The sequence below is a fragment of the Vulpes vulpes genome, chromosome 16, assembly GCF_048418805.1.
Source record: "Vulpes vulpes isolate BD-2025 chromosome 16, VulVul3, whole genome shotgun sequence".
Classification (NCBI taxonomy): Eukaryota; Metazoa; Chordata; class Mammalia; order Carnivora; family Canidae; genus Vulpes; species Vulpes vulpes.
In genome coordinates, this window is record NC_132795.1 from 60,257,974 (window position 1) to 60,285,207 (window position 27,234).

Consider the following 27,234-nt stretch of genomic DNA (forward strand, 5'->3'; position numbering starts at 1 on the left):
ATTGAAGCAAAACTAAACTGTCGAGACTTCATCAAAATAAAAAGCTTCTGCAAAGCAAACATTCAACAAAACTGAAAATCAGCCTGTGGAAGGGGAGAGGATAATTGCAAATAACCTCTGATAAAGGGTTGGTATCCAAAATCTATAAAGAACTTATAAAACTCAGCACCAAAAAAACCCCAAGTAATTCAATGAAAAAATGGGTACAAGACATGAACAGACATTTTAACAAAGAAGACATCCGGATGGCCAGTAGACACATGAAAAGTTGCTTAACATCACTCCTCATCAGGAAACTGCAAATCAAAACTACAATGAGATATCACCTCACACCTGTCAGAATGGCTAAAATCAAAAACACAAAAAACAACAAGTATTGGTGAGGATGGAGAAAAGGTGAACCCTCTTGTACTCTTGGTGGAAATGCAAACTGATGCAGCCACTGTGAAAAATAGTACTACCTCAAAAAGTTAAAAATAAAACTACCCTGTGATTAATTGCACTACTAGATATTTAGCCAAAGAATAAAAAAATACTAATTTGAAGGGATACATGTACCCAAATGTTTGTAGCAGTATTATCTACAATAGCCAAATTATGAAAACAGCTCAAGTGTCCATTGACTGATGAATGGATAAAGAAGTGGTATATACATACACATACACACACACATATATACATACACAATGAAATATTATTCAGCCTTTAAAAGAACAAAATCTTGCCATTTACAACAACATGGATAGAGCTAGAGAGTCTTATGCTAAGTGGAGTAAGTCTGAGAAAGACAAATACATATGACTTCACTCGTGCAATTTAAGAAATAAAGCAAATGAGCAAAGGGTAAAAAGAGAGGCAACCCGAGAAACGTTCTTTTTTTTTAAAAAAACATATATTCGATGTGTATCCAGTTTTCTTTTGTTTTCAAGATTTTATTTATTTATTCATGAGAGACACAGAGAGAGAGGCAGAGACATAGGCTGAGGGAGAAGCAGGCTCCCTGCAGGGAGCCTGTCGTGGGACTCAGTCACAGGACCCCGGGATCACGCTGAGCCACCCTGGTGTCCCAAGAAGCAGATTCTTAACTATAGAGAACAAATTGATGGTTACCAGAGAGGAGGTGGGTTAAATAGGTGATGGGGATTAAGGAGTGCACTTGTTGTGATGAGCACTGGGTGTTACATGGAAGTGTTGAATCACTATATTGTATACCTGAAACTGATATTAATTTATGCTGTATGTGAACTAACTGGAATTTAAATAAAAGCTTGGGGAAAAAATCTCTTTCTCTTGCCTTCATGAATTTATTTGGTTAGTCATTAGATAAATATTTTTTGAACTTCTGCTATATGTTATACATTGTCTAGGCGCTGGAAAGTGGATAACAAGATCGAGTCCCAGTCTAAGGAGGTTACAGTCCAGTAGCCAGTAATTCTCGCTCCCTATATCCAGCTATTAAAATCATACTAATAATTGCAAGGCCTCTCTCTATGATCAGCACATCTTTGAAATTTTTGCCTAAATTTTTCCCCATCTCAAAAAAAGAAATCAAAAAGTGATTTCTCCCTCTTGTTTTTTTGTTTGTTTGTTTGTTTGTTTGTTTTTAAGATTTTATTTGTTTGAGAGAGAGAGAACATGCACGTGTGCATGAACAGGGGTGAGAACCAGAGGGAGAAGCAGACTTTCTGCTGAGCTGGGAGCCTGACTCAGGACTCGATCCCAGGACACAGGGATCATAACCTGAGCCGAAGGCAGAGGCTCAACCCACTGAGTCACCCTGGTACCCTTTCCCTCTTGATTTTTTTAAAGCAATAGTAATGTTATCCATACATATCTCTTATAATATATGTTGCATTCTACCTGGCAGGTTCTATTATATTCATACACATCATGTATATTTTTAAGTTTCTAGATTTTCAGCTTCTTGAGCATTGAATATACCTATCACTTATCTTCTATTTCTCAAATCAATGAAATTATGTGAATAATGAATAATATCACTCCTTAGAGGTGTTTTAGGAATTTGTGGGGCATCTTTGTTCATCACAATAATTGGAGGGCACTAGTGGAATTAGTGAGGAGAGGCCAAGAATGAAAGACTTTTTGCAATGTTCAGGACAGTCTCTCAAGATAAATTGTTGTCTTGAGTCCCAATAACTTTCAAATATTCTGCCAGATGTTTCATGTAAGTGAAAAACTTATGAAATTCTCTGAATCTAGAGCCTAAGTCCATGTTTACATGTAAGTGCTAGGTATTTCTTATGAAATTTTTATTGTATTTTTTTAAGATTTTATTTATTTGACAGAGAGAGCACAAGCAGGGGGATCAGGAGTGGTAGAGGGAGAAGCAGATTCTTTGCTGCTTAAGAGACTGAGCCATGCAAGTGCCTCCTTATGAAATTTTAATGTATACCGTTTTCCTAGAATGTATTTATCTCCTTTGTAAATTAAGGAAAGATTGTACTTTTTGTCTAGAATTTTTACTAAGTCTTACTCAACATTACAGAAAATCATGTCACCAAAGGCAGTACTACTTACAGTGTTTGAGTCACCAATAATACAACTGTATCACTCTGTTTTTGTAGCTCTTGAATTTAAAATGATTCTGGATGTAGGTTAGGCATTCAACTAATTCATTGTTTTCTTTTGTTATACTCAGATATTTACATTTGGAAGTATGTGTTATTTTTAAAATATAAGTGACCTTCCTTTAATTTCTCCCATATATTACAGTAAAGTATTAAATTAATGCTTTAAATTTGTGCATATAGATATGCTATATTATCTATAAATTTCTTTTTTTAAATTTTTATTTAAATTTCAGAATTTAAAAGAGGACACTGCAAAATATTTGTTGTAAAAAGCAACATTGTGTTATGTTATAAATTCTGTGATTTATGACTATTAGAGCCTGGCAAAGTAAAAAATTTATTTAAAAATATATGCTTAATTATTATTGAAAATTAAACTATTCTCTTTAGGGAAAATGTATATCACAAATATTCTAACAATCTGAATAATGATTATTTAATGATTATTAAATGAAAGCACCAAAAATTTGTCACAAGCCAAAAAAAAATCATATCCAAACTTTATTCAATTTATAGAGAGAAAGTTTGCTACTTATAATTTTCTTTTTTTTTTTTTTTTTAATTTTTATTTATGATAGTCACAGAGAGAGAGAGAGGCAGAGACACAGGCAGAGGGAGAAGCAGGCTCCATGCACCGGGAGCCCGACGTGGGATTCGATCCCGGGTCTCCAGGATCGCGCCCTGGGCCAAAGGCAGGCGCCAAACCGCTGCGCCACCCAGGGATCCCATAATTTTCAAGTTTTCTAATACAACACCATAGACTTTGGTTAATGACTAAGATTGTCTGCTTGTTTTCTTATTATAATTAATATGTTCAGACCCTAATTTTTATTTTATTTTTTTAAAGGATTTTGTTTATTTGAGAGAGAGAGAACACAAGTGGGAAGAACGGCAGAGGAAGAGGGAGAAGCAGACTCCCCACTGAGTAGGGAGCTGGCCCTGGGGCTCAATCCCAAGACCCAGGGATTGTTTCATGCAGAGGATGGAAGATATTTTCTATGTGATTTTAATTATTTTTTAAATTAGCTTTTTAGGGTCAGCAATGAATTATTTTGATTTAGATACTCTAAGTGTAATTTTCTTCTTTGAGCATATGATAAGATATATTTTATAAACTAAAGTGAAGAACCAGATGGTTTTAATCTGGTATGATACATGTTAATTTGTATGCCTTGTTTTCAACAACCGTGGGATTATGTTGTATCCCATCATTGCCTTTTTTAGACTATTTTATAGACAGAACTAGAAATTCTGGTTACATAAAGCTATTCTAGCACAGGCGAGAAAGTAGGTCATTGTGACGGGGAGTATACCAAACCGCCCATTGGTTGCTATAGCAATGACCTACTTTAAGAAACTATTTCTGTTGATTCATGTTGAAATCATCTGTTGGAAATGGTATAAGGAAACTCATGGCATGTAGCTTTTTTTTTTCTTTTCTAATGGCAGTAAGTTAGTGATCTCTGGAGGTTTAAAAAAACTTTAATATTTTTAAAGCTAAGGAGTTTATTTTCTTACTTAACACCCATTCTATTTATTTTGAAGTGATGCAATTAGTAATGTAAATAACAGGAGAACTGTGCTTCTGTATAGCTAATATAATTATGCAAAGAGTTGTAGTGAGTTTTACTACCCTTTTTTGGTCTTTAAAAACTAACCTGTTGCATGTGGTTAATAGCTTTATTAACTGAGCCTCCAAATGGGTATCGTAATATGCCACATTAAGAGAAGATCAGAAAATATGTTCCTGTTAAAAGTGTACCTTATGTATTTTCAAAGTATTATATTGAATTATTCCATTGAATATTAGAGGTCTGTTCTGAGGCACATGTAATATATAAAGGCTGAAATTGATGTGTTCTCTGGAACACACTGAATCTGAACTTTGGCAGAACTGACTCTTCCTGATTAAGGGTAAAGGATGAAAGGTTAGATTTTTATATAACACCCTTTCAAATGACATTATTATTCCTTTAGCACTGAAAAGAAATCTTACATGTCAATGAGTTGATACTTTGAACCTCTCGGATATTAGAGGTTTCATTTTATGCTATTATCAAGGAAGGATTATATACTTAGATAAGTTGATTCAGGATCTTAATTGCACTGTGTCGTGTGTGTGTGTGTGTGTGTGTGTGTGTGTGTGTGTGTGTGTGTAATTTTAATTCTAGTGTTAACATACAGTGTTATATTCATTTCAGGTCTAAATATAGCGATTCAGCAATTCTGTATATTACTCAGTGCTCATCAAGATAAGTGTACTCTCAGTCCCCTTCCCTATTTCATCCATTCTCCCACCCACCTCCCCTCTGATAGCCATCTGTTCATTCTCTGTAGTTAGAAGTCTGTTTTTTGATTTGTCTCTTTCTTATCCCCTCCTTTGTTAATTTGTTTTATTTTTATTTTTTTAAAATTTTTATTTATTTATGATAGTCACACAGAGAGAGAGAGAGAGAGAGAGAGAGAGAGGCAGAGACATAGGCAGAGGGAGAAGCAGGCTCCATGCACCGGGAGCCCAATGTGGGATTCGATCCCGGGTCTCCAGGATCGCGCCCTGGGCCAAAGGCAGGCGCTAAACTGCTGTGCCACCCAGGGATCCCTGTTAATTTGTTTTATTTCTTAAATTCCACATATGAGTGAAATCCTATTGTTTTTCTCTGACTGGCTTATTTCACTTAGCATTATACTTTCTAGATGACTATATGTTATTGTAATTGCCAAGGTTTCATTCCTTTTTATGGTTGAGTAATATTCCATGGTATATCTAAATATATGTATATCTGTATATCTTCTTTATCCATCTTTTGATGGACACTTGGGCTGCTTTCATTGTTTGATTATTTTAAATAATGCTATAATAAACAGGGGTGTGTGTATCCCTTTGAATTAGTGTTTTTGTGTTTTTTGGGTAAATACCCAATAGTGCAATCCTGGATTATAAGAAAGTTCTATTTTTAAACTTTTTATTTTATTTAAATTTTTAAATTTTTTATTTTAAACTTTTTGAGGAACCTCTATACTGTCTATAGCATGACTGCACCGGTTTGCATTCCCATCACCAGTGCACAAAAGTTCCTTTTTCTCCCATCCTCACCAACACTTGTTTCTTGAGTTTTTGATTTTAGCCATTCTCATAGGTGTGAGGTTGTTTGTCATTGTGGTTTTGATTTGCAGTTCCCTGATGATGCATGATGTTTATCTTTTCATGTATCTGTTGGCCATCTGGATGTCTTCTTTGAAGAAATGTCTATTCATTTCTTTTGCTCATTTTTAATTGATTATTTGTTTTTTGGGTGTTAAGTTGTATGTTTGGGTGTTAAGTTCTTATATATTTTGCATACTAACCTTTTATTGGAATATGTCGTTTTTAAATATCTTCCTCCATTCAGTAAGTTGTCTTTTAGTTTTGTTAATTGTTTCCTTCTCTGTGGAGAAGCTTTTTATTTTGATGTAGTCCCAATAGTTTATTTTTGCTTTTGTTTCCCTTGCTTCTGTTATATATCTATTCATGTTCACATTGCCTTGTCACTGGGAAAGATTTTCAATGACCCTTTGTTCAAAGTCACATTCAAGAGAAATTATGAATCTGAGACAATTCTCCATACAGATGTAAGCATCCAGCTAATTATCTTCTGTTTTCATGCTCAAGTATTTACATATAGAAATATGTTACTTTTTTTAGAAATATAAATTATTCCAAGAGGAGAATAATGATAACTTCTGCATTATCAAGTGCTAGTAATTCTACCAGGTGATTTTATAGTGTTTCTAGTTTTTTCAACAAACAAGATAACTCTATGGGTTTGGGCTTTTTTTTAATTCTATTTTTAATTTTTTCAATAGGTTATTTTGATCACATGGCATTTGTTTACTAAATATAGAAACCAAAACACAGGGTAAGAAAACTGCACAGTGGGGATCCCTGGGTGGCGCAGCGGTTTGGCGCCTGCCTTTGGCCCAGGGCGCGATCCTGGAGACCCGGGATCGAGTCCCACATCGGGCTCCCGGTGCATGGAGCCTGCTTCTCCCTCCGCCTGTGTCTCTGCCTCTCTCTCTCTCTCTCTGTGACTATCATAAATAAATAAAAAATTAAAAAAAAATTATAAAAAAAAAAACTGCACAGTTAGGAAAGAGACATAGATACTAATTTGAAATACATCAGAAGGGGAAGAATACATAGATACTTAATTTCAAATACATCTGATATATTTGAAATACATCAGAAGGTGATGTCTATATATGATAGCTATAATATAAAGAGAATATGAACATTTCTCTAGGATGAGGCCATTGTATCCTATGGTAGTTTAGATGATGGGGAAATTACTTTCACCTCAAAGACTGAAGATAAATAGGATATGAACTTGAAGAGATGGAAATTGAAGAGAAGGAAATTCTAGGCTGAGGGAAGATCATGGAGCAAATTCCAGGAGAGTGGATATGTGGCAAGAAGAGTAGTTTCATATGGTGGGAAGGAAGGGGGAATGGTAAGAAATGATCCTGGGGGGGATCCCTGGGTGACTCAGCGGTTAGCGCCTGCCTTTGGCCCAGGGTGTGATCCTGGAGTCCCGCGTCGGGCTCCCGGCACGGAGCCTGCTTCTCCCTCTGCCTGTGTCTCTGCCCTTCTCTCACTGTATCTCTCATGAATAAATAAATAAAATCTTTAAAAAAAAGAAAGAAAGAAAGAAAGAAAGAAAGAAAGAAAGAAAGAAAGAAAAGAAAGAAAGAAATGATCCTGGAACCCTAAGATAGTGGCCAAGCAAAATAATGTGTTCTTTATCCTCAGAAAGATTTGGTGTAGGGATCCCTGGGTGGCGCAGCGGTTTAGCGCTTGCCTTTGGCCCAGGGCGCGATCCTGGAGACCCGGGATCGAATCGCACATCGGGCTCCCGGTGCATGGAGCCTGCTTCTCCCTCTGCCTGTGTCTCTGCCTCTCTCTCTCTCTTTCTCTGTCTCTCTCTCTCTCTCTATCATAAATAAATAAAAATTAAAAAAAAAAAAGATTTGGTGTAGTACATAAAATGGATTAGAATAGGGAAGAGATGGGATCCCTGGGTGGCGCAGCGGTTTGGCGCCTGCCTTTGGCCCAGGGCGCGATCCTGGAGACCCGGGATCGAATCCCACGTCGGGCTCCCGGTGCATGGAGCCTGCTTCTCCCTCTGCCTGTGTTTCTGCCTCTCTCACTCTCTCTCTCTCTGTGTGTGACTATCATAAATAAATAAAAAATTATTTAAAAAAATCCAATTTCCTTATAAAAAAAAAAGAATAGGGAAGAGATGTTGGTAGGAAGGTGTTAAGGCATTGCAATAAATAATACAAGGTATTATTTGTTCAAAGTCACATTCAGGAGAGAGAGATAACAAGGGCTAGAACACAAGTGGTATGAAGAATATGAAGAAGGTGACCAAAAATAATAGATAACACATAATTGTGCTTATTATGGATCAGCCACTGTTCTGAGGGCTTCAAGTGTATTAGTTAATTTAATTCTCACACATGCTATTACTATCCCTGTCACATAGGTAAGGAAAATTGCACTTTTCAGGATTTATTAGAGGACAGTAATTTGTTGCTAGACTTGTTAAATTATGTGACATCCATGTAATGGAATGCTATGAAACCATCAAAATTGATGCCATAGAAGTATGTCTATTGCTTTGAAAAGATATTTACTGTGTTAAGCCATGTTTGCAGTAGATACAGTATTTCTGTTTGTTTTACTCTGAAAGACTGTATGTTCCTTATCAATTTTGTACCTTTTATGAAGTAAAAGAAAAAAAAGCAAGCATGTTTCTCTCATCTTTACTCCCACCCCAAATTCCCACTCCCCAAAGGTAGCTGTTACTAATAATTTGTAAGTATCCTGCCAATACTTTTCTTATGTACATATAGCATAAGTAAATATGTGCAAATTTTATCTTATGAAAATAATAGATGCATTTGGGTTTAGAAGTCACAGTGCAAAGGTACTATATTTTTTAAAGTACATATATTTGTATTTACTTCTCTGTATTTGGGTGTACTTCTTTAATTTTTATGTGAAATTACAATGCTATAGATGATAACATCTGTGGAAGAAAAACATCATACTATGGAAGAAAAACAACATACTTAAATATATCTATTCCTTTGTTTTATGCAGTATCAAAACAAAATTATCTCTTTGGTTGCATTTTCCATTGTAGCATGTTGCTTTAGTCCATAGCATTCTCTACAGTGTTTTTTTAAAAAATTTTTTTATTATTATTTATTTATGATAGAGAGAGAGAGAGAGAGAGGCAGAGACACAGGCAGAGGGAGAAGCAGGCTCCATGCACCGGGAGCCCGACGTGGGACTCGATCCCGGGTCTCCAGGATCGCGCCCTGGGCCAAAGGCAGGCGCCAAACCGTTGCGCCACCCAGGGATCCCCACTCTCTCTACATTGTTTTTGGTTCATAGGGTGTTTATTGAAAAGAATTAAGAATGTTTATTTAGCCTGTGAACAAGAAAGGGAAAAATAAGGCCAGTTATTAATTAATCCAGGCTTACTTGTTTATTTTATGCATTAATCAGGTTTTTTTTTTTTCTTTTCCCATTTTTTCCCCATCTGTCATTGACCTGTTTCACCATATGGAAACATTTCCATTCTGAAACTAATGGTACAAAAGAGATTTGAGGATTATATCTGCCTTGGATTATCCTTCCAGGACATTTTAGTTTTGTACTGTTTAAGAAAATGTAAATTTGCTAGTTCATTCAACTTCTTAATTTTTTATCTGACTGCTACAGTGTAAAAAAAACTTTTATCAAGCAAATACATAAAATTAGATGCTTTCTAATAAACATCACCAAACATGATAAATTATTCAATTATGGATAACTTTCTAAAACTCAGGTACTTTTGTATTGGTTTAACAATAACAATCTTCTCCCCCAAAGTATTTGTACATTTGTGGTGGTAGGTTGGGATAGGGGTCAGTGTTAGAGCAGTGACTGGTTCCAAACCCAGACAGAGCAGGTATGAGGTAAAACATAAATGTGAAGATAGAAGAGTTTATTTCCTATTTGTTTAAAGACAATTATGCGGCATCCTAAAAGTGATATGATGGGAGTCCTTGTGAGTCCTCAGTGAAAAGAATATCAAACTTGACTAAGTATACTGATGTTACTAATAACTACAACTAAAAAATTAACAAAACTTTCTTGATGAAATGATGGGATCAGAATAGGCAGATGATTTGGACTGAACAACTTCCTAGAATAATGGTATCCGGTAGAACTTTCTGCAGTGATGGAAATGTTCTTCACCTGTGCTGTCCAATATGGTACGAGTAGGCACACGTGGCTGTTGAGAGGCCTTAAAGTGTGGCAAGTGTGACTGAGAAACTGAACTGTTAATTTTGATTAAATTTAAATGACTATATGTTCTTAGTAGCTACAGTATTGAACAACACATTTCTGAAACATGCCTTTCATTCATATTTACTACTCACAAGTAAGACACAATCACTATTCTCAGAGACCATGTGATTACATGTAATCCCTGTAGTTAAAAAAAAAAAAAAGGCATACAAATATTTAACCTTGTGATCAGATACATGAAAGAAGCAGAATTAAGAGGAAATAAGATATGTCCAGCTGAGGGGAATAAAATCTACATGAAATGTTAGAGAAATTAACATGAGGCAAACAGGTTGAATTTTCCAGGGGTGACCTCTTTTTCAGATTTGCCCTTAGAGACTGCTCCATTTCTTCACAATAAAAGATGTACAGTAAGCAGTCTTTTGGTGCTGCCCCAGAATTTCCCAACATATCTATCATGTGTAAATCTTGTTGATACTTATTTCATTGAGAAAAATCCATCTGTCTCATGGAATTTTTCTTTTTTAATTAACCTGGAATTAACTGAGTTAATGCCACATAATTTAACAACTTATTATCAGTTTTTTTAATTATATAAGAAACTTGAAATTTGGCATTATGTTTTCTCTCTCTTAGATGATTACAATAGCCCCTAATACTCAAATTCTTAAATTACTCACTTGCTTGGAGTGATTAAATAGGATGTTTCCATTTTTTTTCAGTAGAAAAAAATGTCCTAGATTTTTCAAAGTGGCTTCTCTGTTTGAACCTGAGTTCATTTCATCAATGAAACAAATCACTTCATTTAATTATATAATTTTTATGTTTACAAATTAAACATTGCTAACATTCACTCACTATTATTTCAATGGAAGTTAGTGATTTAATTTAGGGATTATATTAAAACACCAAGAAACTTGTAATTAAAAGATTATAAATATAATTTCTGAAAATAGTAATTTATAGATCAGTTAGAAATAAGATAAGAGCTAATAAAATTATGAGGTTGGCATATCAATTTTTAGAATAATATGCTTTTGTAATACTTTATCTTCTAAACATGCATGTTTAAGAATTCTAATATTTTTCTCTGTAGATTTTTGCTTCAATGTCTTGAAGACCTTGATGCCAATCTGCGAAAGTTAAACTCTCGTCTGTTTGTGATTCGTGGACAGCCAGCAGATGTGTTTCCCAGGCTTTTTAAGGTAATCTTAAAAATCTTTGCATAAAGTAATAATCTTTTGTCAGAGAAGACACATATTTGATATATAAAGTATTTGAGGTAATTTAAGTTTTGGGAAATTCTTTTTATTTAATAAAAGTTCACATGGCAGAATCAGACAGTGAAAAAAGTGATTTACAATGAAAAGTTAAATCTTCCTTCTGCCTTAAAGTTCTAGTTCCCTTCCCAGAAGCAACAACTACTACCAATTTCTTATGTATGCATTAGAAATTTTTTTTGCATTAATAAGACTATATATGTGTATGTATCTGTATCTATTTATCTAATACCTGTAGGTCCATCAATATATATAAATCTGCATTTATGTGTGTTACCATCCCCCTTTCTAATAACAAAGATAGGACACACATATTTTACACCATATGTGCCATGCTTAGCAAATACTAAGCGAAATAAGTCATAGAGAGACAAATACCATATGACATCATTCCTATGTGGAATTTAAGAAACAAGCAAGCAAAGGGAAAAAAAATCAAGAAAACAGACTCTTAATTTATTTCACCCATCCCTTACCCCCCACCACCCCCTCTTCTCTGGTAACCATCAGTTTGTTCCCTATAGTTAAGAGTCTGTTCATGTCTTCTGCCCATTTCAAGACTGGATTGTTTGTTTCTTGGGTGTTGAGTTTGATAAGTTCTTTATAGATCTTGGATACTAGCCCTTTATCTGATATGTCATTTGCGAATATCTTCTCCCATTCTGTAGGTTGTCTTTTAGCTTTGTTGATTGTTTCCTGTGCTGTGCAGAAGCTTTTTATCTTGATTAAGTACCAGTAGTTCATTTTTGCTTTTATTTCCCATCATAAGATGGGTCTTGCAAGAAGTTGCTGTGGCCAAGTTCAAAAAGGGTGTTGCCTGTGTTCTTTAGTATTTTGATGGATTTTTGTCTCACATTTAGATCTTTCAGCCATTTTGAGTTTATCTTTGTGTATGGTGTAAGAGAATGGTCCAGTTTCATTCTTCTGTATGTGACTGTCCAATTTTCCCAACACCATTTATTGAAGAGTCTGTCTTTTTTCCAGTGGATATTCTTTCCTGTGTTGTCAAAGATGAGTTGACCATAGAGTTGAGAGTCCATTTTTGGGTTCTCTTTTCTGTTCAATTGATCTATCTGTTTTTGTGCCAGTACCATACTATCTTGATGATCACAGCTTTGTAATACAGCCAGAAGTCAGGCATTGTGATGTCCCCAGCTTTGGTTTTCTTTTTCAACATTCCTCTGGCTATTTGGGGTCTTTCTGATTCCATTCCAAATCTTAAATTTGTAAATTTAAGATTATTTGTTCCAACTCTGAAGAAAGTCCGTGGTAGTTTAATAGGAATTGCATTGAATGTGTAAATTGCCTTGGGTAGCATAGACATTTTCACAATATTTATTCTTCCAATCCATGAGTGTGGGATGTTTTTCCATTTCTTTATGTCTTCCTCAATTTCTTTCAGAAGTGCGCTGTAGTTTTTAGAGTATAGATCCTTTACCTCTTTGGGTTAGGTTTATTCCTAGGTACCTTATGGTTTGGGGTGCGATTGTGAATGGGATTGATTCCTTAATTTCTCTTTCTTCAGTCTCATGGTTAGTGTATAGAAATCCCACTGGTTTCTGGGCATTGATTTTGTATCCTGCCACATTGCTGAATTGCTATATGAGTTCTAGCAATTTTGGGGTGGAGTCTTTTGGGTTTTCTATTTACAGTATCATGTCATCTGCAAAGAGGGAGAGTTTGACTTCTTCTTTGCCAATTTGAATGTTTTTTCTTTCTGTTGTTTGATGGCTGCGGTTAGGACTTCTAGTACTATGTTGAATAGCAGTGGTGAGAATAGACATCCCTGTCATGTTCCTGATCTTAGGGGAAAGGCTCTCAGTGTTTCCCCATTGAGAATGATATTCACTATGGGCTTTACATAAAGGTTTTTATGATACTGAGAAATATTCTCTTTATCCCTACACTTTGAAGAGTTTTAATCAGGAATGGATGCTGTATTTTGTCAAATGCTCTCTCTGCATCTATTGAGAGGATCATATGGTTCTTGTCTTTTCTTTTATTGATGTGATCTGTCACGTTGATTGTTTTCTAAATGTTGAACCACTGCACATGCTTATTTGAATAAGAGATTAATTCAGCAGATAGTGATTGAGTGCCTATTATGTACAAGACAGAGTTCAAGGGGGTATGGATGTTCTGGTGAACCAAAGAGAAGACATTCCTACCTTGGCAGAGCTTATATGATAGTGGGAAGGAGGCAGATAATAAACTAGTAAATATGCAATGTCAGGCAGTAATAGGTACTAAAATAAAGTGTGGGATATTAAGTGCTGAGGTGAGGGAAGGGTAATTACTTTATATGGAATCATGGGAAGCTTAACTTCGAAGATGATCTATATGGCAAACATGTGAAGGGACTGAGCCATGTAAATATCTGGAGTGTGATATTGTGAATCCACAACATTTTGCACCTTGTTCCATCAAAAGGTCAAGTTTAAATCTGGGGTGGCCATATAACTTATTTTGACCAACTGCCAAGGACGACACTGAGTTCCAAATCCTAAGCCTCATGCAACGTTGAAGTCTGCCTTTGCCCTTTTAGAAAGCTTTTTGTATCATGCAGAGAGTACTGGCTAAAATATCAAATTATGGGAGACTGTGTAGAGATAGAGGGCCAATCAACAGCCAGCACCAACGTCTGAGATGTAGAAGAGAGATTATTTTAGATCCTTTAGGCTCTGCCAAGCTGTCAGCTGATTGCAAGCTCATTTGTGAGCCCGGGTGAGATCAACAGAACCACACCATCTAGTTAATTGACAGACTTGTGAGGATCATTTTGAGCTGCTAAGATTACTGTAACATGGGGAAAGAATGTTGTAGGCAGAGGGGACAGGAGTTACAAAGGCCTTCATATGGAAGTGTGCTATGACTTGTTTAGGAACAACAAGAAGGCTAGCATGACTAGAAGCAGTGAGTGAAAAGCAGAGAAAGGGTCAAAGAGGTTGCAAGGAGCCAGATCACAGGACTCTGTTTATAGACCATGTTTAAAAGTTTGGCTGTTACTCTGAATGAAATGGGATGCCATAGAAATTTTTGAGTAGGAGTGATATGATTTCATTTATGTTTTCTTTTTTTTCTTTATTATTGAAGTATAATTGACATTCAATTTTTTTTTTTAATTCGACAGAGAGAGAGAGAGGCAGAGACACAGGCAGAGGGAGAAGCAGGCTCCATGCAGGAAGCCTGACGTGGGACTCGATCCTGGGTCTCCAGGATCACACCCCGGGCTGCAGGCGGCGCTAAACCGCTGCACCACTGGGGCTGCCCTTGACATTCAATATTATATTAGTTTCAGGTATAGAGTGTATCAGCTTAACAATTCTATGTATTAGTGCTCACTGTGAGTGTGGTCACCGTCTGTCACCATACAAGGTTATATATTATTGATGATATTCTCTATGCTGTACCTTTTGATCTCCATGACTTATTTATTTTATAAATGGAAGTTTGTATCTGTTAATCTCCTTTATCTATTTTGTTCCTTTTCCTACCCACCTTCCATCTGGCAACCACCAGTTTGTCCTCTGTATTTAAGAGTCTGTTTGGTTTGTTTGTTAATTGTTTTGTTTTTTAGATTCCATAAATAAGTGAAATCATATATTTGCCTTTCCCTGTCTTACTTATTTCACTTAGAATAATATACTCTAAGTCCATTTGTATTGTTGTAAATGGCAAGATTTCATTCTTTTTTGTGACTGATAGTCTAGTGTGTGTGTGTGTGTGTGTGTGTAGACACACACACGCAACATCATCTTTATTCATCCATCTGTCAGTAGATACTTAGGTTGCTTCTGTATCTTGACTGTTATAAATAATGCTGCAGCAAACATAGAGGTACATATATCTTTTGAATTAGTGTTTTCATTTTCTTTGGGTAGATACCCAGTAGTGGAATTACTGGATCATATGGTATTTCTATTTTTAATTTTATGAGGAACCTCTATACTGTTTTCTTTTTTTTTTTTTCTCTCTATACTGTTTTCTACAGTGGTCGCACTAGTCCATATTCCCACCAACATTGCATCGAGGTTTCTTTTTCACCACAGTCTTGCCAACACTTGTTATTCCTTGTCTTAATACTAGCCATCCTGAATGGTGTGAGATGGTATCTTATTTGTGGTTTTGATTTGCATTTCCCTGATGATGAGTTATATTGAGCATCCTTTTTTTTTTATCTGTTGGCCATGTGTATATTTTCTTTGAAAAATGTTTATTCAGATCCTTTAACCATTTTGTAAATTTAAATTTAATTAATTAATGTATAGTATATTATTCATTTCAGAGATAGAGTTTAATGATTGATTCATCAGTTGCATATAATACCCAGTGCTCAGGACATCAAGTGCCCTCCTTAATGCCATAAGAGACTCTTAGCTATAGGAAACAAACTGAGAGTCATTTGGCCATTTTAAATCAGATTTTGGGGGGGGATTTTGATGTTGAGTTTTATAAGCTCTTTATATATTTTGGATATATCATTTGCAAATATTGTCTTCCATTCAGTAGATTGTCTTTTTTGTTTTGTTCATTTCCTTCATTGTGCAGAGCTTTTTATTTTGGTGTATTCCCAATAGTTATTTTTTATTTTTATTTTTTTCCAATAGTTTAATTTGCTTTTGTTTTCCTCGTCCCAGAAGAGACATTCATAAATATGTTGCTAAGGCTAATATCTCAACAATGAGAAGAAAGTGAATATGCCACAAAATCATGGGTTGGTTTTTTTTTTTTTTAACCTACTAGGGAGTTGAGGCCACAGAGAAACCTAAACTAAATTCCTTAAAGAGATGAACCTTTCATAGAAAAGAGACTCATGTCTCTATCCATGGGGACACAGCAGAAAAAGAAGGGAATCCACTATAGTTGAGAGTAAAAAGAAACCAGTCAAAATCTACCAAGCTTTTCATGGTCACATGTGGAGTCTGACACTTGTGGAACAATAGTAAATGGCCTAACATATGTATAACTATAGACCTAGGAAAAAAGAGGGGAAAGAGAGTGGGACAGAAAAAAAATGTTGGAAGATACAATGATTAAGAATTTTCTAAATTTTTTTTCAAATATTTTATTTATTTATTTGAGACAGAGAGCACACATGTAAGGAGGAGGGGAGAAGCAGGCTCCCTGCTTAGCAGGGAGCCTGATGCAGGGCTCCATCCCAGGACCTGGGATTATGACTTGAACTGAAGGCAGATGCTCAACCGACTGAGTCAACCAGGTGCCCCAAGAATTTTCTAAAATTGATAAAAGTTGACACTTGACAGTGTCAAGTCAAGATGCTCAACAAAACCCCAAACAGCATAAATGTAAAGAAAACCACATTACCACATCAAAATCAATTAACTGAAAACCAAAATTAGAAAATTCTATAAGCAGCAGAGGAGTAAAGACATATTCAGGGAGCCACAATAAGAATGTTAGTGTTGTTTGTTTGTTTGTTTGTTTGTATCGGAAACAGTTGAGTCCAGATGGTACTTGAATGACATCTTTAAAGAACTACAAAAGGGATGCCTGGGAGACTCATTTGGTTGAGCGTCCAACTCTTGGTTTCATCTCAGGTCATGATCTTGTGGGTTGTGAGATTGAGCCCTGCATTGGCTCCTTACTCAGTGGGTAGTCTGCTTGAAAAATTCTCAAAAAAAAAAAAAAAAAAGAAAAAGAAAAAGAAAAATTCTCTCCCTTTGCCCCTCCCTTCACTTGGGTACTCTTTCTAAAAATAAATAAATCTTTTAGAAAAAAAGAACTACAAACAATTTTGTTAACTTAGCGGAAATATTCATTAAAAAAAAAAGTAGTGGTGCCTGGGTGGCTCAGTCAGTTAAGCATCCAGCTCTTGATATTGGCTCAAGTCATGATGTCAGGGTTGTGAGAAGCCCTGTGTCATGCTCTGAGCTCAGGGGGGAGTCTGCTTGAAATTCTCTTTCCCTCTGCCCTCCCCCAAAATAAATAAATAATTAATTTTTTAAAAAAGGAAGAAGGTAGTCTACGACTGTACCATTATGAATGTGCCTGATCTTGTCTGATCTTAGAAGCTAAGCAATTAGTACTTGGATAGGAGTCTGCCTGGGAATACCTACCTGGTGCTGTAGGCATAGCTAGCTAGCTAGCTAGCTAGCTAGCTACCTACCTACCTACCTACCTGGTGCTGTAGGCATAGATAGATAGCTATCTGGTGTTGTAGGCATAGATAGATAGATAGATAGATAGATAGATAGATAGATAGATTTAAAAAAGTAAGATGAAGGCATTTTCAGGTAGACAAAAACAGAACAATTCATTTCCACAGATTTATACTATACAAAATACTAAAGGAAGCTCTGCTAGGTGAAAGGAAGTTATCTAGATGAAAGACAGGATCTGCAAGAAAGATGAAAGAGCACTAAATATGTGGGTAAATATAAAAGACCAACCTTTTTGTTATTTTTAGTTATGTTATTTATCCTATTTTCTTTAAAAGACTATTAACAGGTTAAAACCAACTAATAGCAGTGAATTGTAGGAGATAATATTAAAAGCTTATAACATACAAAAGTAAATTTTATAAAAGGACCACACAAGATGGAAGCAAAAGAAATACAAGTATCTATAAGTTCTTATATTATTCAATAGTAATATATGATTTGAAGGTAGACAGTGATAAGAATGCACAGTGATCTAAAATAGCATAAAGAGCTATTTCAAAAAAGTTAATAGAGTTTAAAATGGAATACTAAAAATACTTGACTCATTCAAATGAAAGCAGATGGATAAATTTAAGCTCAGCTATATCAATTTTATTCAGTGTAAATGGTCTACTTTAAGCTCACCATTTAAAAGGCACAAGTTGTCAGACTGGATAAAGAATAAGCAAGAACCCAAATGTATACTGATTAGAAGAGACATTTTAAAAATATGAAGAGGGGCACCTGGGGGGCTTAGTCAGTTAAGCTCCCAGCTCTTGATTTTGACTCAGGTCGTGATCTCAGGGTCCTGGGATGGAGCCCTGCATTGGGCTCCTTACTCAGCGGGGAATCTGCTTAAGGATTCTCTCATCCTCTCCCTTTGCCCTTCCTCCTGCTCATGCTTTCTCTCTCTCTCTCAAATCAATAAATCTTTAAAAAATATAAATAAGAATATGAAAAACAGATGTAGGTTTCTAGCTGTAGAATGAATAAGTCACAGGAATAAAAGGCACAGCATAGGGAATGTAGTCCATGATATTGTAATAGTAATAGTGTCTTTTAATCACAGATGGTAGCTACATTTGTGGTGAGGATAGTATAACATATAGAGAATTTGAATCAGTATGTTGTAGGTCTGAAACCAGCGTAGCATTTTGTATTAACTCTACTCAGATAAAAAAAAATTAACAGTTTGAAATGAAAAAGATGTAAACAGTAAACATAAGGAAGCCAAATTCAAGACAAAATTACCAGGATGTCTGCGTGGCTCAGTTGTTGAGCGTCTGCCTTTGGCTCAGGGCTTGATCCCTGGTATGGGGATTGTGTCATGCGTCAGGCTCCCTGCGAGGAGCCTGCTTCTCTGTCTGCCTATGTCTCTGCCTCTCTCTGCATCTCTCATGAATAAATAAATAAAAATCTTACAATATATATATGAGAAATTTAGAGCAATCTTACACCAAGAAGATATAACCATTATAAATGTATATATGTACCAACTAACAGTATAAAATGTGTTAATCTCAAACTGGTAAATTCTGTTACTGATAGAATATAAAAAAATTAATGAAGATATGGATAATATGAATAATGCTATCAACCACTTTGGTGTACTAATATTTGCAGAACACTATGCCCCAAAACTACACTTTTTTTTTTTTTTAGTGCATATGAAATACTAAGACCATATGTTCAGCCACAAAACATATCAATAATTTTTTAAAAACTGGCATCTTTTATAGAATATATTATTTGACTTTAATAGAATGAAATAAATAGTAAGAAAATTGCAGATATTTATAACTGATAATAGAAATAATATACAAAAATTTATGGGACTTAACATACTTCAGTTAAAAAATAGTGTTAATACTAGGATAATGTTTTTAAAATATTAAACTTTAACTTGCTATTAAAAAACAAACATTTATGGGATTCAGCTACAGCAGTGCTTTGAGGACAATTAATAGCTTTTAGCACTCTATTAGAAAAAAATCAAAGAACTAAGTCCACCTTAAAAAATAGAAAAAAAGAACAAATGAAGCCTATAGTATAGTAAGTAGAAGAAAGGGAATAATAAACAGGAATGGAAATCAATGAAACAAAGCAGGCAAACAATAGAGAAAATAAATTGCAATATTCAGTTTATTGTCTCTCAGTTATAATCTATCCTTCTAGGTCCTGCTTTGTGATAGTGAAGCTGGATGCTGTTAATATTTCTCCTTTGTCAGCTGACTTGATGCTAGGTTATGTCAACAGATGTTGGTAGTTCTCTGCAAAGTCATAATAGGAGAAAAGTGGCTTTCCTTATTGGTAGCCCTATGCTTTTTTCTTGGGACATTAGCCAGCAGTTGAGCATGTGGGAGACCCAGTAGTATTTATTTCAGCTTCCCTTTTGGACAAGCCCCTGCCTAACCACATCCTCTGGCAAATTTCCCTGCCCCCAGGCCACTTACACAGACCAACTCCAGCTCACCTATACCCTGTAGGAAGTTTTTCAGCCACCCAAGGTGCTATTCCTATGAACCAGGTCTGCCTAGCCCTTTGGCAAATTCTTTCCCTCCAGGGAAGGTTTTGTGTTATTGTGGCAGCAAAACCCAGGCATTGAGGTGTGAATATCAATGGAGGGTTCTTTTCTTAATTTCTTAGTAGCTGCATTCTGCAATTGCTAATTTTGGACACCTTAGACAACAGAAGCCACATAAGCAATTGTAAATTTTCTAATCGCCACATTAAAAAAAGTAAAAAGAAACAGATGAAGTTAAGGTTAAGAATATATTTCATTGGGATCCCTGGGTGGCGCAGCGGTTTGGCGCCTGCCTTTGGCCCAGGGCGCGATCCTGGAGACCCGGGATCGAATCCCACATCGGGCTCCCGGTGCATGGAGCCTGCTTCTCCCTCTGCCTGTGTCTCTGCCTCTCTCTCTCTCTCTCTGTGACTATCATAAGTAAATAAAAATTAAAAAAAATATATATTTCATTTAAAAAATATATTTAACCCAGAATATCAAAATATTTTCCTTTCAATATAAGATGATTATTCAAATTTTAAGCTATTTTAACTTTTTTTCATATGAAATCTTTGAAATCCAGCATATATTTTATGCTTACAGCACATCTCTGTCCCAGCTACCTACATTTCAAGTGCTCAGAAGCCACTTCTATGACTAGTGACTATATACCATATTGATAGTGTACCCTTAACTCATTCTCTTTTACTCTTTGTCATTGTTGACCACCTTTTACTTGCTAATAATCCTTTATATTAAATTTTCTGTGTTCAAACTGCTGATGTGGTTTCTTTTCCTGACTGAATGAACCCTGATTGATTCAGTCAGCAAAGCCAAAAGCTAGGTCTTCGAAAAGATTAAATTGATAAACTACTAACAATATTGATCAGGGTGAAAAAGGGAGAAAATTACTTTTATCAGGAATAAAAAGGGGGATATCAATAGAGATTCTCTAAATTTCAAAAGGATAGTAAAAGATGTTAAAACAATGCCAATAAATTATATGACTAAGATGAAAAATTTCTTGAAAGTAGGAGTTATAAAAGTCTCAGAAAAAAAATGAATAGTCCTATTTTAGTATATGTGCTGCTGAAGCAAGCACAAATAGCCCTATATCTCTTAAAGAAATTGAACTTATAGGGGCGCCTGGGTGGCTCCATTGGTTAAGCATCTGCCTTTGGCTCAGGTCATGATCCTAGTGTCCTGGGATCGAGACCCACATTGGGCTCCCTGCTCAGCCTGGAGCCTACTTCTTCCTCTCCCCCCTGCCTGCCACTCTGCCTATGTGTGTGCTTGCTCTGTCTCGTTCTCTCTCTCTCTCAAATAAAATCTCTCTCTCTTTTTTTTTTTTTTTTAGAAATTTTTAAAAATTTTATTTATTTATTAGGCAGAGGGAGAAGCAGGCTCCATACAGGGAGCCTGATGTGGGACTCAATCCCAGGACACCAGGATCACGCCCTGAGCCAAAGGCAGGCGCTTAACCACCGAGCCACCCAGGCATCCCTCAAATAAAATCTCTTTAAAAAAAAATTGAGTTTGTAATTGAAAACCTTCCTTATAAATAAAACTCCAGGCCCAAGATTGCTTTAGATGTGAATTCTATCATATATTTGAGAAAGAAATCATACCAGTTTTACAACACCTTTCAGAAAACATAGGAAAATGTAGGGAACAATTCCCCAAAACACTTATTTTATGAGACCAGCATAACTTTAATACCATACTCTAATATCAAAACCCGAGGAAGAAATCTTAAGAAAAAAAGTAAGGATAGCCAGTGTCCCCCAGAAACAGGCTCATATCCTTAACAATATATTAACAAATTGAAATTAGCAATATTTTAAAATAATACTACCTCAATTTATCCCAGGAATACAAAGTTGGTTTAACATTATAAAAATCAATTAAAGTAATTCTTCCTATTAAAAGAATAAAGGAAAAGCTATTAGAGTTATCACAATAGATGAAGAAAAAGCATTCAGCATCCATTTATGGTTTGCTTAAAACTAGGAATAAGCAAACTAGAAATATAAACTTGGTAAATATTAATTTGATAAAGGCTGTCTTTTAAAAAAATTATTTACCTATTTGAGAGAGAACATAATGAATGAGAACATGAGTAGGGGGAGAGAGACAGAGGGAGAAGAAACAGGCTCCCTGATGTGCAGCTTGATCCCAGGACCCTGGGATCATGATCTGAGCTGACAGCAGACATTTAACCAATGGAGCCACCCAGGTGCTCCGATAATGATGGTCTACTAAAAACATAGCTAATGTCATTCTTAATGGTAAAATACCGAGTGCTTTCCACCTAAGATAGGGAGCAATCAGGGATATAAACTTTCATTACCAACTGAAGGCCTTGCAAGTGGAATTGGAGAAGAAAGAGTAGATAATTAGTTTACTAACTTACCCTCATCCCCATATTCTCTACCATAGCATTATATTTTTTTCTAATAGTTATTATGTATTTACTTCTTAAATTTACCTTTGTGTTGCCAGTCTTCCTGTAAGCTCCAAGAGGGAGGGACCTAGGATTGTATCCCCCTGTAATAAGAATTATAACATTCCATGTATGAATTAATACATTTAATGTTTGGGGAACCTTCTCTTCCCTAGCTTTTCATTTTTCTTATGGAGAGATGTTCACTAATTTATCCCCAAGGAAGAAGTAAAAGATTTCATTGATCAGTTTAGTAAAAGGAGCTAGATGAATATAGCTCAGATTGTACCTTTTCTTCTCAGTGGCTGAGAGCACACATCCTATTCTTTTCTCCTGTGTGATAAGTTTTATGGGGGTAGTATATACTGTAGGGAAGGTGCTGCTTATCATTGGGTGGGTTAATCTCTTTAATTCTGGGGTGAAATATTAGCAAGCTTACCTGCCCATAAACCTATTATGTTTTCTCCAATTTATCTTTACTAGTAATGTCTATATTTTGATTCCCTTCCTTTTCAAAAGTGTTATTGACTTATTTTAAACTCTACCATTTATCTAAAAACTAAAAAAATGTTTTATAAAAAAAATCATAAAATTACAAACTATTTAGGAAAAAAGTTGTAGCATATATGGCAGAGAAAGGTTGCGTTCATCAAAATTTAGAGAGCTCTTACAAGTCCGCAAGAGAAAAATTCACTGTGCTAGAAAACCAAGCAAACATAAGTTGCAACTCACTAAAGAAGAAGTATATAAATGGCTAGTAATAATAGCTGCCATTCATTGAGGACTTACTGTGTACTATGTCCTTAACAATTTACATGTATTATTTAATCTTTCAGCAACCCTGTATGATTTTTTTTCATTTTACTGCAGCAAACACATAGTGTTTATTATGTGGTAGGTACTCTCTAAGCACATTACTCACGTTCTATTCATTTTATAGGTGAAGAAGCAGGCATAAAGAATTTAGCCATTTGTGCAAATAGTTGAGTCAGTCTTTGAACTCAGGTCTGACTTTAGATCCTGTGATTTAAACTACTATTCTATACTAGCAGTATAGAAACAAAGTAATATAATGCTTTCCCACCCTTATTTTAATTTTGTTTCTAAATTTCAAAAACAGTACATGATTGTTCTAACAAATGTGAACAGTGCAACAGTGTGTAAAATAAAAATAATTCCCTTTTGCACTCTGAAATTTCAAAGCTAACAGCTATCCAAAGGTAACAGCTATCGATGACTTGGTATGCATTCTTCAAAATGTTCAAGGAAGGAAAATGTTTACAATGAGATATTATTTCTCTGTCTATACCATGTGTATTTGTTAGTAGTTTCAAAAAACCTTCAACACACTCTACTGGCAAATATATGGGGACAAAACACATTGGTATACTACTGATGAGAATGCGAATTGGTACAATATATCTGGTGGAAAATTTGACAGTGTTTGTCAAAATTTTAAATGCACTTATCTATTCATTGTTTTTCAAGGAACTGTTTCTAGGAAAAATAGAACTAAGGCCCCAAAATGTTTAAGATGCATTCATAAAGATAAGGATATACACTGCAGTGTTTATACTAGCATTTTTTTAAACCTACCATTGGGAACAGTCCTTGTCCAATTTGTACAGATCTGGAGAATTAGTGTGTTACCATATAGTTAGTTAAATAATAGTAGACTTAACAGTTGATTTTTTTTTTCTTGTAAGATATATCAGAGTACATTTAAGAATTGAAAAAGTTACTACTTGGGCAGCCTGGGTGGCTCAACGTTTTAGTGCCGCCTTCGGCCCAGGGCGTGATCCTGGAGATCTGAGATCGAGTCCCATGTCGGACTCCCTGCATGGAGCCTGTTTCTCCCTCTGCCTGTGTCTCTGCCTCTCTCTCTCTCCTCTCTGTGTATTCTCATGAATAAATAAATAAAATCTTTAAAAATAATAAATTAAAAAAGTTACCACCCCCTTCCGAAATCACAATTGCTTTAAGTCACAGCCTCCACATTGAAAATCACTATAAGGAAATGTGTACAGAGCTTATCAATATAGCACCTGATACTCAATAAATATCTGACATTATTACTGTCTCTGTATCTCCACAGTTAACATTTTTTGGTAATCAGAAATAAAAAATTGTAAAACAGAGTACCTCTGCAAAGTACCATATTAACTATCAAAGGTTTGTGAAAGGGATGCCTGGGTGGCTCAGTGGTTGAGCGTCTCCCTTTGGCCCAGGGCGTGATTCTGCAGTTCCGGGATTGAGTCCCACGTCAGGCTACCTGCACGGAGCCTGCTTCTCTCTTTGCCTGTGTCTCTGCTGATCTCTCTCTCTCTCTCTCTCTCTCTCTCATAAATAAATAAAATTTTTAAAAATAAAATAAAGTTAAAAAAAAAAAAGGTTTGTGAAAGACCAATTCTTAGAATCAGCAGACAAAAATACCCTCTAAGTATTCCTGTTCTTTTTGAACTTGGGCAGGTCCCTAAATTTTTAAAATAACCTTATCTGCCAAATGGAGTTACCAACCAGAGTTATCAACCTGCTAAACTGAGGTTTATTTTGAGGAGCAAATGAGATAATAGAAGTGTAATTTATTTGAAAAGTAAAGTGCTATACAAACACAATTATTGTAGGAAGCTGATCTTAAGCATACTACTAGATTGTCTACTGCCTACTGCGGTGCCTAAAATCTAGTGAGTGTTCATTGCTTAGTTACATAATTATAAATTTATAAATTGTTTTTTCCTGCATATTCAAAGTTTATGTATGATCATTTTATATGTAGAATTGGAGCTTTTCACATTTTTACCAGAATGTATTGTTATAATGGAAAAATAATAATTAAAATTTGTGTACATTTTGTCCCTTTTCCTTATTCCTTATTTTAGGAATGGAACATTACTAAACTTTCAATTGAGTATGATTCTGAGCCCTTTGGAAAGGAACGAGATGCAGCTATTAAGAAACTGGCTACTGAAGCTGGAGTAGAAGTAATTGTACGAATTTCACATACATTATATGACCTGGACAAGTAAGTTTTTTTTCTTTTTGTTTATTTTGATAAGATGCACATAATATTTGTTATCTCAACCATTTTTAAGTGTACAGATCAGTGGTGTTACGTACATGGACAAGGGGCACCTGGATGGCTCAGTCAATTAAGCATCTGACTCTTGATCTCAGCTCATGTCTTAATCTCAGGATCCTTTTATTTTTTTATTTTTTTAAAGATTTTATTTATTTATTCATAGACACAGAGAGAGAGGCAGAGACACAGGCAGAGGGAGAGAGAGAGAAGCAGGCTCCATGCAGGGAGCCCGATGTGGGACTTGATCCCGGGCCTCTGGCATCACACCCCAGGCTGCAGGCAGCGCCAAACCGCTGCGCCACCGGAGCTGCCCTCAGGATCCTTTTAAAAAAAATACGTGGACAAGTAAATTTTAACCCACAGGACTTAAGTTTTTAAAAATGGAAGTAACAACATATACATAATAGAATTGTGGGAGAATTAAATGAATATATGTCAAACCCTTAGCATTTTATTTAACTTCTCTGATTTTTTACTTACTCAGTGACAGATGCCAGAATCCAGACAAATGAGTGCAGAAGATAAAAATACTTAGAATTTCAATTTCAAACTATTAAGAGTGGGCAGCTCAGATGGCTCAGCGGTTTAGCGCCACCTTCGGCCCAGGGCGTGATCCTGGGGTCCCGGGATCGAGTCCCACATCAGGCTCCCTGCATGGAGCCTGCTTCTCCCTCTGCCTGTGTCTCTGCCTCTCTCTCTGTGTGTGTCTCTCATGGGGAAATAAATAAAATCTTTAAAAAAAAAAAAAACTATTAAGAGTATCACAAAAGTTTCCTTGATTATTCTAACTTGGCCTGTGGTCTTGCCTTTTTGGGCTCTTAGCAATATTACTTTCATAGTTTAGATGACACAAAATGCTGTGATATATTTAGTATGATTGTCTGAAGTTTTTCTTTTTATTTCATTTGTGTTTATCTTGTCTATCTGGATTTTAAGTCCAGTTGCAAATTGTATGTGATATTACTATGTATCACTGTGGCTCTCTGAACAGTGGCATAATATCCTATTTCTCAAAGTATATTTCTTGAAATACCATTTCTTGGTGATGCTTTGTCCAAAAAAGATTCTGTAGTCAAGTTTGAATTTAGGAAGTATTACATGGTTTGAGTCTTGAAGGTTCACAAGATTCATTAAGTTAGTAAGTTTTGGCATACTGTTGTCCTTGTAAGTCCTGAACTTGAAATCTCATAATTTATGTACCTTTTAAATTATTTTACTTTTAGTTATTTAATCATTTTATCTAGTTAATAAAGCTAATTCTATGTTACATGACAAACTAGTTAATTTTATTCTCCTCTTCCAAATGTATGAAAAAACTATGGCTTGATTTCAGGCAGGGGTCTTATTTCACATAGCATTATATTCTCTAGCTCTATCCCATGTTGTTGCAAATGGCAAGGTTTTGTTCTTTTTTATGGCTGAATAATATTCCTGTGTGTGTGTGTGTGTGTGTGTGTGTGTGTGTGTGTATGTGTCTTTCTTTTTTATCCATTGATGGACACTCGGACTGCTTCCATAGTTTGTTGTAAATAATGCTGCTATAAATGTAGGAGTGCATGTATCCCTTTTAATACTAATTTTTGTATGTTGGGGGTAAATACCCAGTAGTACAATTACTGGATCTTAGGGTAATTATATTTCTAACTTTTGGGGGGAACTTCTGTATCATTTTCCATAGTGACTGCACAAGTTTGCATTCCCACCGAGAGTGTAAGAAGGTTCTCTTTTATCCATATCCTCACCAACACTTGTTTCTTGTGTTTTTAAATTTAGCTGTTCTGACAGGTGTGAGGTGATTTTGTAGTTTTGATTTGCAATTCCCTGATGAGTGA

The 27,234-nt window shown here is 35.5% G+C and overlaps 1 protein-coding gene across 3 annotated transcripts in view; it reads left to right on the forward strand.

Annotated features, from left to right (window-relative positions):
- Positions 1 to 27,234, forward strand: part of CRY1 (cryptochrome circadian regulator 1) — a 98,132-nt gene that overhangs the window by 43,017 nt on the left and 27,881 nt on the right. For all 3 annotated transcript variants that reach the window (XM_026010937.2, XM_026010936.2, XM_072741887.1), the window contains exons 2-3: positions 11,030 to 11,138; positions 25,203 to 25,345. In XM_026010937.2, the coding sequence (XP_025866722.1) occupies positions 11,030 to 11,138; positions 25,203 to 25,345 (252 nt within the window). The remainder of the gene's footprint in view (positions 1 to 11,029; positions 11,139 to 25,202; positions 25,346 to 27,234) is intronic.